At 41.5% G+C, this 11,582-nt stretch overlaps 2 protein-coding genes across 4 annotated transcripts; one reads left to right on the top strand and one right to left on the bottom strand.

Annotated features, from left to right (window-relative positions):
- The first annotated feature begins 233 nt into the window (after positions 1 to 233).
- On the top strand, positions 234 to 3,324 carry LOC116247546 (uncharacterized). Of its 3 annotated transcripts, none has more exons than XM_031619741.2 (4): positions 234 to 773; positions 1,958 to 2,015; positions 2,511 to 2,528; positions 2,616 to 2,755. In XM_031619741.2, the coding sequence occupies exons 1-4, from the start codon at positions 434 to 436 to the stop codon at positions 2,617 to 2,619; spliced, it is 420 nt and encodes a 139-aa protein (XP_031475601.1). In that variant the 5' UTR covers positions 234 to 433; the 3' UTR covers positions 2,620 to 2,755. The 3 variants fall into 3 exon arrangements, with proteins under 3 accessions (XP_031475601.1, XP_031475588.1, XP_031475583.1); XM_031619728.2 differs by lacking the exon at positions 1,958 to 2,015 and adding an exon at positions 3,098 to 3,324 and having other exon boundaries at positions 240 to 773; positions 2,616 to 2,805; XM_031619723.2 differs by lacking the exon at positions 1,958 to 2,015 and having other exon boundaries at positions 241 to 773; positions 2,616 to 2,943.
- A 3,956-nt stretch (positions 3,325 to 7,280) lies between these two features.
- On the bottom strand, positions 7,281 to 9,937 carry LOC116246167 (probable WRKY transcription factor 53). Its single transcript, XM_031617890.2, has 3 exons — positions 9,270 to 9,937; positions 8,418 to 8,546; positions 7,281 to 8,222 (listed from the first exon to the last, which is right to left on the bottom strand). The coding sequence occupies exons 1-3, from the start codon at positions 9,596 to 9,598 to the stop codon at positions 7,628 to 7,630; spliced, it is 1,053 nt and encodes a 350-aa protein (XP_031473750.1). The 5' UTR covers positions 9,599 to 9,937; the 3' UTR covers positions 7,281 to 7,627.
- Between the last annotated feature and the right edge of the window lie 1,645 nt (positions 9,938 to 11,582).

Genomic DNA, 11,582 nt, shown 5'->3' with positions numbered 1-11,582 from the left:
ACAATTAGTTCCCGTCATACATCATCGATATTTTATTCTTCCTGGTTAGCCAACCGTTCAAGTAAAACAAGAAAGAAATGCTCGGTGAGTACCCGACTTTACCAGATGCGAGCGGAAAGAAGTAGAAGTTAGCGTACAACAATAAACGATAGTACCTTCCCAATTTTAACGGATGTCTCTGAAGTGATAAATGGTAGCGATGCTGGTTAATTAAGAAAAGGAAAACACGCAAGAAGGAGACATGGTGGGAAACGTGATGATAGAAATGAGAACGAGTATTAATCTCGAAAACGATGAAATGAGGGGGATAAGAAACACTCCCTGCGGGTTTTGCTCAAAGGGATTTGTCCTTTTTCCCAATGGCGCGGTGACAAGCTACTGCACATAAGGCACGCTGGGAGACCGCCAAGTTAGTTTTGGGATATAGGCAACGATGCTGACCACGGCGGCAATCCCCTTGTGGGTTCTCCCTCCCACGCCGACCGGGGCCCCCGGCTTGCTGCCTTCCCGGAGAAATCCCTTTGTGAGTCTTCTTGTGGCAAGGAGGCCCAAACGATTGAAGTCTTGGTCGGGTAAGAAAGGAATCATCAGTGGGCTTCTGCCCGTCGACCCATGGGCACCAACGGTTGATTCCCAGAGCATCGCTTCCCAACTCTTTGCTGCCTCTCTTTTCCCCTATCTTGGGTTCCTTTATTTCATCACCAAGTCGGAAACTTCTCCGAAGCTCACGCTCTTTGGCTTCTACTTCTTGCTTGCGTTTGTTGGTGCTACGAGTAAGCATCTCTGAGTTTTGGCTTCTCTTTTTTGTGTTATTGCTAATGTTGTGGTCATAATATTTTTTTCCGCTTTTGGCGTTTGTTCCGTTCCTTTATATCGGTGCTTATCTTTGAAACGAAGATGAAGAGATTATGTAATTTCGTGCGAGAAAGAAAACTATTCGTATGTTGATCAGAGGATACATGCTTATTTTCGCATTTTTGGTTTTTTATACTCTCTTTTAGAGGGTACACCGTGCCGAAACATTTGTCTGCTCAATGGTGGTGATTTCGTTTGTCTTCTCCCATCAATATAAGAATTTTTCTTGTAGTAGAATGTACATCATTGTTTTTTTCCCCGTTATTATCAGGCTCCTTTTGCCCGTATTTTCTCTTTTTTCTCAGGGAAGCTGCAGATACTTGCCGCAGGAGTTGATAAAAGTGAAATTCGTATATTTTGAATTTATGCCATAGATTCAAGAAAATATATAACTGATGTTTCATTTGTGAGTGTATGTTATGTTCTTTATCTTGTCAACTGCCGTCCAATTAGTTAGGATGTAGTTATCAACTAGCTGTTTGCTTTTTGCCCAGACATGTGCAGGCATACATAAGTTGGTATTCTTGTTGCTTTTTGTTTAGAATCAGGTGCGCTCCTCGAATCATATTGGCAATAGACCAGTCTAATATGTTGAGTCTGAGTGAAGAAGTGTGCTGCTGTTGCTTTATATGCCTGAAACTTGAAAGATATAGAGAACGTAAGGACTTTTAACACATTACTTTTGTACAAGGCTTTGGATTTTCAGGGCAAAATGGTAGCGTCAGTACACCGGTCTGTTGATGGACAATACCCTGCATTTTTCTGGTGCAGTTTAGTAGTGATAGTCGGACTTGGACGGAATAATGTCGTGTTACCTGAACTATTCAACACAGTAAAATATGATGTAAATCTATAGACATGAGTAACTTCGCAGTTATTAATGCATTTTCAATTGCGTGTCCAGTGATCATTTGCCTTGCACTTTGTCCTTTTTATTGGAAGTGGTCTTTTTTTTGTAGTATTTTTTATTTTCAGGCGATTTTTCTGAAAACTGGTTTCCTTTATTGATTTCTTAGTTGTTTAAGTATGGAGTTTTAATTCATATCCATCGGCTAAGGTGCCAAGATTCAAGTGCGACTTTAGTTTTTAATTTTTCTCTCAGGTTTTTATATGCCCAAGATATCTGAAGCTGCGACTCCAATTTTGCAAATAATCGAATGGTAGGGACTTGTCTACTACCACACCTCAAATGAAGCAAATTTTCTTTTTGAAACTTACTGATGGTATATTTGTAGCGAGTGAAGAAAACTTATTGATGCATACACAAACTTGAGCATGCATGTAGGAACATGATATCTTATGTTGCTGCATGCTACAAGTGGACTACATAAGCCTCTTATCTATCTCGCTGTTTTTGCTGCATGCTGTAAGTGGACTACAAAATGCAAAACTCTATGCTGTATGGACACATACAAGATTTATAATACAGGATGATCGAATCTTGTATTTCACTTGGAAAGGATATAATCCTTGGTTCATGTATGAGTCAATTAGGATACTGTGTAGCTGTTAGAAGGGAATTTTGTTGCAAATCTACTTCTGCATTTTACCGTAGCCATTGAAAAGGCCTTCCTTTTGAATGTTTCATACAGCTCAGTCTAATATCCATGCTTTTCTTTCTTCTTGCATGTTTTCTGGTCGCATTAATGGAACAGTTCCAGCTGGTATTTATGGTAATGTATTTTACTGTCTTATCTTCATTCTTTATTAATGGTTCTCTAGAAGCTTTGCATTGTAACCAAGAGTACTTTTTCAAACAGCTAAAATCAACTATGGAACCTCCTTGTCAAATGTTGATTGGCTACATGGCGGTGCTGAATTTTTGTTAACCCTGACAAATTTGTTCGTTGTGATTGGACTGAGAGAAGCATTAAGGAAGTTCAGAAGAGAAACAGGAGAAGAAGCATCAAAAGCCAGTTCAAAAGCTGAAGAGAAGCAAACCTCAGCCTAGTATGTAACTAACTCTGCTTATGCTTTTGCTCATGCTCACTTCAAATTCTGAAAAGTTCTTGTGTTGGCCGTGAGGTAAATCTGGAAATATTTGTTTACAACACCGTTATATTGAATTTAAATGAGGTTGTATATCAATCTTCTTGTTGGATCTCTCCCCCATTTGTGGCTAGTTTGTTTAGTATGAGGTTAACAGGAGAAACTAATACCAGAAACCTGTTTATCATTATTATAATCGCCATCAAAAGCAAATCAGTTTTAACTTGTTTGGGACCATCTTATCCCCTTACAGATGTTGAAAAGGACCCAGTGAAAAGATTACTCTGTGCTGCCATCGAAAACCTCATTAAATGTAAGAATGAGGTTGTGCTTGCTCAACTCCCTCTTCGAGGCCATGTGTTCATTTTCGATCTGTTGGACTTAAACAAGCCGTAGCCTCATCTATTGTTCTATTGTTCTTTTGCTTGGCTTTCATCCACTATGACAGTTATTGCCATTTAATCAAATTTCTACCCCAGGGTAAAGGGAAGGGAGAAATCCAACCAATGAATGAAACCTCATTTCCTATGATAACAATGTCATAATCTTTCTTGATGCGTGTAGTTTTCAACACAAATTGCACAGCACTAGGTGAGTTTTCAGAGGGTTTCTTTTTTTTTTTTCTAAGTCATGCTTAAAATCATGGAAATGCGAGCATCTCATAGTGAGCTACCGCGTGACTGACGATGTACATATTCCATAAGGTCAAACTTGGGAATGAAATGGCAGCTTCTCGTCGTGTTCTTCTCTGGCCTTCTTAATAAACAAGGAGAAAAGAAGACCTACTTCAGAAACAACGCTACAGTAGAAGAAAGAACCCGTATTTCAATCGAACTGGAACTAGAAACAGGATAACAACAAAAAAGTATACCAGAAAATCTTGTCGTTTCGAGAACTTGGCAGCCCTTATTTCTTCTTCTCCTCTAAAAAAATGATCACGATAACGCTGTCTAAATCCAGAGTGTTTGCTCTTCTAATTGCCTTGTTTGTTAAAGTCAACCACCGGATGGCGTCTGTTCTTCTCTTCTACAGAGGAAAAGTACTTTTAGAACAGTGCAAACAATAGTTAAAATATCAGTTCTGCCCAAAAAAACAACGTCAAAGCACGAAACCTTTTGTTTATGGCTTTATGCAGCAAAAAACCAAACTTGTTTTCTTTTTTCTATTGCAAGAGTAGAATTGCCTTCGTGTATGGCATAAAATTCTACTCTTCCTTTTTCTGATGTAACTTCTGGATGTTTTCCTTTTTTCTTTGGTCTTAAACAATGACCCATTAACTAAACGTTCAGCCAAAGAATTCAAAGTTTCAGGTCCGATGACCTCTTCTTGCTCTCTTATCGCTTCACGAATTTCAGAAAACAAGCGGTAGACCACAAGCCAGAGTTCTAGACTTTGCGAACTGGGCAATCATTGTTGACCACCATCATATCTGCACTGCGCGACCGGATTATCAAGCTCAACCAAACAACTAAAGATATAATGAAATTAATAAATCACATAAAGCCAAGCTGGTTTAAGGCTGGGAGTTCATAGGGCTGGATCGGTAACCTAAGTGGCTGTTTGGAAGTTGAAATACCATGTGAGTGTCGCACGAATCTACCTCAAAGATTGAATATATTTTAAAATTTGAGGCTAGGTATGGGCATTGGGTTGGCCCGATCCATAGTTCGACACCCAAAACCCAAAACTCAAGCTTGGGCTTAGTCGAGCTGGTCTGGTTAAAATAAAAGAAATATATTTTTAAATATAAAATAAAAAAATTTAATGTAAAATATACTTTTAATAATAAAATATACATTCTTATTAAAATAAAAATAATATTAGAAAACATATCGACCCAAATCGGGCTCCGTTTGGTTGACTTGAGTCAGTTTTTTCAAACTTAAATCCGTCTAATTGAGGTAGAAACGCTAGAATTAAGTGAATCTAAAGATAAATTCAAAAAACCCTCACAAAGTGTTTTGTTTACGAAACAATCTTTAAAAGTCAGATCTAATCTAGGCTCTTATTGATTTCCTTATCAACGCTGCTTCAAATCGAAAAGGTGGCAAAAGGATTTATTTTGTTATGTTTTATATATTATTATATATATATATATATATATGATATTTTCCCTTTTAATTTTAAATGATGTTTTAAATATTTTTTAAAGGATCCCGAATCGATTCAGCAGAACAAACGAGCCATCCAATAATAATGATATCAAAGTCCATCGCATTATCCACACGACATCCGGCGTGTCAGCTAGCAATTGACTCGGCCAATGCGTGGGGAAGGGGTGGGGCCCACGCTAAAGGGAACAAGATTATGTTTGTTTGTGCTACTTTTTAGATAACGGGAGATGAGGAAACAAGAGAGGGGGCGAGCGAAGGACGGGGTCATAAAAGCGATGGTGAAACTCATGGCTTCTGCGTTTCTTCTCCCTTCAAAATATGCACCACCATAACCATTTCCTCTTCTTTTTTTACTTTTTAAAATTGAAAGAAAAATAAAAATTCAGATTTAAGATTAGAGGGGAATCCGCGGCTTCCAAATTCTGATGATTTTAAATATGAACTTGTCAAATGCACCCGTGATTTTAAATAAGAAAGCCTATTAAATTGAGTATCCAACTCTCCTCCAACTTTGAGCTACACCTAATCTTGCTCAACTCATTGTTTCTAGAGAACTGATTGTAGAAACAAATCGGCTGATCGATTCAGCACAATAAGGCAGTTGTCAATAGGCATTATTTTTATAAAAAAACAAAATAGAGTTACTTATAAAAATTTATAAAAAAAAAAAATTAAAGAACCACATATGGCACTCTGGACTTCGCCAGCCACGGACCAGTTTGGAATCGGCAGGTTCAGATGATATTGGCTCAAGGCAAGTGACAATTACACACTACTCTTTGTGTACCGCCAAATTATGCTAACCTTATTTGATGTTCTTATTACGTGGGTTGATTAAAAGTTGTCACACGAAGCCTCTCTCTCTCTCTATCTCCACCCTTTTTTATTATATTATCATAAAATAAGCAGCCTTCAACAATTTTGTTTTGTGTAACTTTAAGTTGACCAATCAGGCAGATGGATCCCTCCACGACAGTTGCATTCAATATTATTAAATCTCTGTCAAGAAGCTTTATGATTTTCATCTGCTCAAAGTTGAGATTTACAAGATGGGGTCGTCTTCGATAGTCTGCCTTTTCCTTTCCCGTGCGAATCACGCCAAACCGAGAAGGAAACCACCTCGAACACACAGTGCCTGCCGGTTAGGACCTCTTGGCCTTTACAGATAGATAGATATCGACCGGCAGTTGCAGCACTACTTGGGGCCCTGATACCAAACATGGCTGCTTCTTTCAATCTTGCTCCCTGCGCTAGCCTGTCTATCATTAGACGCGATTGAATTCATCTGCTCACATTTCAGTTGATCACTAATCTTTGCTTTGGCCCGATTCGCTCTGGGACAATTCTGTGTACGAAATTGTTTGTCATGCATGTGTTTCTGCATAGTAGTGAAGAAGAAGAAGACTCATTGGACAGTGAGAACACCTGAGCTTGTGGTCCAAAAAACCGGCTCTACGCTCTTTCTAATGTTTTCCACTGAAATCTCCAGCTTTTTGCAGTATGTGAGCGCACAGTAGTCAATCCAAGATCGGGCTTGAGGACCCTCAACTTGGTTGGAGGAGGTCAACGGTTCAATATCCACAGGACGCACCTCTTTCACCAGACCGGGCATGCGTAGAGAACCTAACCAGTGTAGCTTCATCTTGAGTTTAGACCTCTTTGCCTGCCGCAAGCATTCATCCTAAACCAGGATCAAACTCTCTATGACCAACCAAATCCGGGCGACAATATTAAGGCTCTACTCATACAGTCGTAGTGGCTCATGATGTAATCAAGCTGACTAATTTCAATTTCGAGTAGATATCCAATATCAAGTTGGTGCATTTTCTGAATGTTGAGAGGTTGTTTGGCATTACGAACAAGGTGCAAATGCTTCATAAATCTATCAAAAAATATGAGTAGATTCATGAACAAATGTGCCATCAATCTACCCCTGATTTTGAATTAGAATCATCACACACTCTCATGTTATTTCTAATACCAAACGCCCCAGAGGGATTCTAATGGTCTGACAACATAAAGCCGGACATTTTGTTCATGTACTAGTGGCTTCAAACGTCAACGTACGCCCCTAATCTTGGGGGCTTTTTGCTCTTCCAGTAAGGGTGACGATCACCAATTGCAAAATGAAAGGATTTCAGTGGAAGATTTTTCTGTTCATTTACTGTGATGAAGATTGCGCTTCAGCCTTGAGTGGCGCGGTACATGTTTAATTAATTAGAAGCCCACCTCAAATTAATGGCGGCCGACTCTGAAACTTGCAGCGCTTTCCTTCAGTTAATGCACCGGATTCTGAAGGTCATAATAAGGTGAGCGAGCAAGTCAACATGAAGTCTTATCTTCAGTTCTATAGAAAAGCAAACTGCAGTTTACATTTAAACATTAAATGTAAGAAAAACCGGACAAGGGATGAACTCATTTTTCAGGAATTTATTTCTGCTACGGGAACACAGATCTACTACTGTACATCTACTAGGGCGGGTGTTTCAGCCTATTCGGGTTACAGTACTCTGCAGCACCATTAACAGACCAAAGATCGAGGATTCGAGCGTCCCTACGAACTAGACCTCAACAGAAAACTAAAACGGCGGTGCCAAAAGGGGGATTCAGTTCACTGGATTTCCATTTAAGCGAAAAGAAACGGCTTAATTTCTTTCCATCTGATCAGACTAGAAGTACTCTCCGACGTCGAAGGAGAGATCGTGAGAGAGCTCCAAGGATTCTAGGGGGAAGTCTAAGTCGACGATGGGGGAGTTGGTTGCAGACGTCGCGGCCGATATGATGTCGGTGAGGTCAGATTCCGAGGCGTGGAGGTGGGGATTCTCCATGCCGCAGGGGAAGATGTAGTAGTTGGAGTCGGAGGTTGTGGCCGGAGAGACAAAGGAAGGCGACACGGAGCTTATCAGCTGATCAAACGAGTGTTGCTGCTGCTCTTGCTGGTTTTCCGGCGTCAGGGGGAAGGAGAAGCTTGCTTCCGAGGTTGGCTTCGCCTCCGCATCGAGGCCCTCGGTTTTGACCTTGAGCTCAGACTTGAAGTTCAACAGCAGCTGTGGCTGGAACTGTAGCTGGTCAAGAGGCGGCTGTTGCTGCTGGTGCTGAGTTTCTTGAAAGGTCGCTGCGGGGGGTAATGGCTGAACCGATTGGTTGCAGGTGTGTTTGCCGCGGTAGGTGATGTCAAAGACCGATGGGTTCTGATCAGATCTCTGGACCAACTTGGCCGCTTCACATGCTTGAGTGTACTTGTGTGTACACCTATAGTACGCTCTGCATCCACAAAAAATGAGCCGCTACCCATTAAAAAAAAAGTCCAAAATATGATAAATTTTCTTGCAAAATTGTATTCGTTTCATTTAAGTAAGGTGATCTAAGATCCTGTTTTCGAGATATTTCGATCATGTAATTGATTTTATGAAAAGGGTTTCGAAATAAATTTGTTGAAAAGGGCTAGCAGAAAACTACCTTGGGTATTTAGCACCAAGGATGTCTTTCTGGCCATACTTCCTCCAGCTATACCCGTCATCCAGCAGCCCCTCTGGCCCTGTCTCCCCATTAATGCACACTTGCTCCGTCCATTTGGGCAGCGTCTTCCTGCAGCAATTAAACGATAAACACCTGATTAGTGATATGAAAGCAACCAGTCACATGTGTATCCGCTTAAAGACCAACCAAGCAAGAAAAATCTATATCGAATTATTGATATTTTGACATTGGAAAGCTTCGTTATTGCTTAAGACGATGTCAAAAGAGTAACAGTCCCAATTTCTTCCTAAACAGCAAATCTCGAGTGCCCGTGAGAGATAGAACTCTCCTTTTTGTTTATTTTGACTCATGCTGGGACCGCCATTGAATGTGAACAATGTGCGCCTTATCCATCTGAGATCTGCCACAGATCCGCCGTGATGGACGGTGGTGAGGCGAAGTTGGCCTGAAACTACCAAACTTTAGGTGGTGCTTCCTTGAAGCAACGTCCATGACAAGGCAAGTGAAATCCCGTTTTTGTCCAGTTGACTCCACAAAAAGATAAGGAACATTATTTGACCTCATCATCCCAAAGTTCTATTGCTCGAACTTTGGAGTTGGATTTTTTTTTTTTTGAGGTAATTAATTAGGTGATCTAAAGAAATAGAGAAAAGTGAGGGAAAAGGTCAAAAAGAAAGGGAAAATACCAAGGATGGAGGAGTGAAGGGAAAAGACTCTTGGATTTGGAGATACTTATTCCATTTGGTGAGAAAATAAGGAGTTTTAGTTAAAGAATCTAACGCAAGGAACCGGAATTTTGAGGAGAATTAGATCAAAAGCAATGGCACCCACCTCTTCTTGCGAACTTCCCGGCGCTCCTGGTCCCCAAAGACCGTGCCGGAATTCTTGTCGTAAAAATCGCCCAGCGGGCTGCTGCAAATCGAGCGCGGCGACTCCGTCACCCCTGCCGCCACAGGAGGCGGCTCCGCACTCCACGACTCCTCGGATTTGAGGAGACAGCGAACGTTTGCGAGTGATGTCAAGACATCCCTCGCCAGCAAGTCCCTCAACTCGGGCCTGCTCGTCCCCTGCTCATCCATGCTCCTCTGCAGCCGCCTCATGCACTCCTCCCCGCGAGCCAACTCCTCGTCCACCCTCCTCCTCAGTTCCCTGTTCTCCATTTCTCCCGCTCCCAACAACTCGAATTGCCGCGGAATAGTCGAAAAAATCCTCAAATTGCTTGATTCCCCCGGGTTTACCTGACAACAAGTGCAGAACCCGGCTGAAACACTAAGCAATCGTCGATAGCTTGGCAGTCGCCGAAATTCCTCTCCTTCACTGGACTGATTCTGCCATAAAACGAGCACCTCCCACTCATTTGCTGGTGAGTTCCTCGGGTAGAATTCGCCGGAATTCCTAAGGCCTGGAGCGCCAGAAGGATTTCCCCGAGACTGGTGGGTTCTTTTCTCTTCTCTTCCTCAAGTGGAGAGCTTGTGAGTGGTGTGGCGAAGGTGAAAAATGGGACGCGTATATATATTTGGGGCTCAGGGGGGGGGGATGAAGTTTGAATGAAGGGGAAGAGAAGGAAGACTTTTGACCATAGAAACTCTTTGGCCAAGACCAGTCTTTGGTCATACTCCACAGCAAGGCGACTGACTTGGTCATAATCTCGTTCTTAATCCCTTCTCTCCCACCCAAAATGATGCTACTGAACAAATGATCTTTATGCCCTTCTGAGCGGAGAGAGACTGTGTGTGTGTGTTTTGACTGATGATCGTTAATAAGGATGCCTCCGGTCAGATTGACCGTCCGAGGGGCATCTGTGGTCAGAGAGTGGAAGTTTTGGGTCTCTATCTCTTCACAGGGGAAGAAGGAAGAAGAGACGAAGAATCTTCAAACCTTCTTCCGCGTATGCGCGTGGAACAATGACCCCGCTCGCGTCATGCATTGCTGACGTCACTCTCCCCTCGCGCCATTCCACCCATCTCCGCCGTTGATGAGGCCGTATACCCTATCCTCCCACCCGTCCGATTGGCTCCCGCTTTATTGCAGATGGGCCCCGCGAAGGGATGATGAAAGCGAGCTCACTCAGCGGGTGGACGGCCCGGCCGAGTTTCGTTAGTCCGATCGGCGATTTTTAACCGAATTTACGGGAACGCCCCCGTCCTTCTTTGTGCAGGCCGAGGGCAAATTGGTCATATGGACGAGGAAGCGATGCTCGATCGGCGATTTATTTGATAAGTCCAGGGGTATCGCCTCGGGAGAAGATGAGTCCATTCCATTTAAATTTATCGGATTTCGGGTTTCAAATCAGATACAATTTAAAAAGAAAACTTGTGGAGTTAAGCGTGGGTGTCATCCTCTGTCTCAAGAACAACAATTAGGAATAAATAAATTAATTGATTTTTAAAATGTTGATGTTTTGAGTGATGACGATTGCATGAATAAGAAGTTCGATGGTGTTGAGTAAGATGAAATGAATTATAAGTTGAAGAAAGAAGATGGATCGACATTCTCATAGAGTTGTTTTTTTGGTTAGACAACTTACGAAATTGTGATCATAGTGCACAGAAAACTTACCAAGTTGTGATCATAGTGCACCTATGGCTACTTGCATGCGTTTGGAAAACGTGAACTAATGAATATCAAAATCATGATACGTTTACGAATTGAATTAAATTTTTAAAAAATGAAGAGTAATGTTTTAAAAATTAAATTGATTTTGACATGACCCAAGAGAGAGGGAGTTAGCGCAACGGTTTGAGATAGAGGTTGGTTTGTAGGTGGATAGTTTTTATTACAAGTCTCTGAGGCATCGACTTTCAGCACTAGGAATGGGAGTCAACAATGCATAAATTGAAGTGTTGTGAAAACTAAGACGACATTTCAAGGTATCAAAGCAGGCTTTGTACTTTACGAAGATAAAGGGTTGAGTGAAACTTTTGGGTCTGTGACAAGTGAAACAAACTGATCAAATATTTTAGGGAGTCTACTCAGTGGATGTGTTTTAAGCTGGCTATTTAATATAAATAAAAATCCACAACCGGTTCATTTTTTCACACCACAAAAGCAGGCATTTGAAGAACCTGAAAAAAAAAAAATCAACTGCTCTCACGATCGTCCCTTTTCAAGTCTTAAAAGCAATCGCTTTTCCAGTTTGCTCCT

This window comes from Nymphaea colorata, chromosome 1 (assembly GCF_008831285.2).
Source record: "Nymphaea colorata isolate Beijing-Zhang1983 chromosome 1, ASM883128v2, whole genome shotgun sequence".
Taxonomy (NCBI): domain Eukaryota; kingdom Viridiplantae; phylum Streptophyta; class Magnoliopsida; order Nymphaeales; family Nymphaeaceae; genus Nymphaea; species Nymphaea colorata.
Note: the sequence above shows the minus strand (reverse complement) of the source record. Positions and strands in the feature narration are given on the sequence as shown.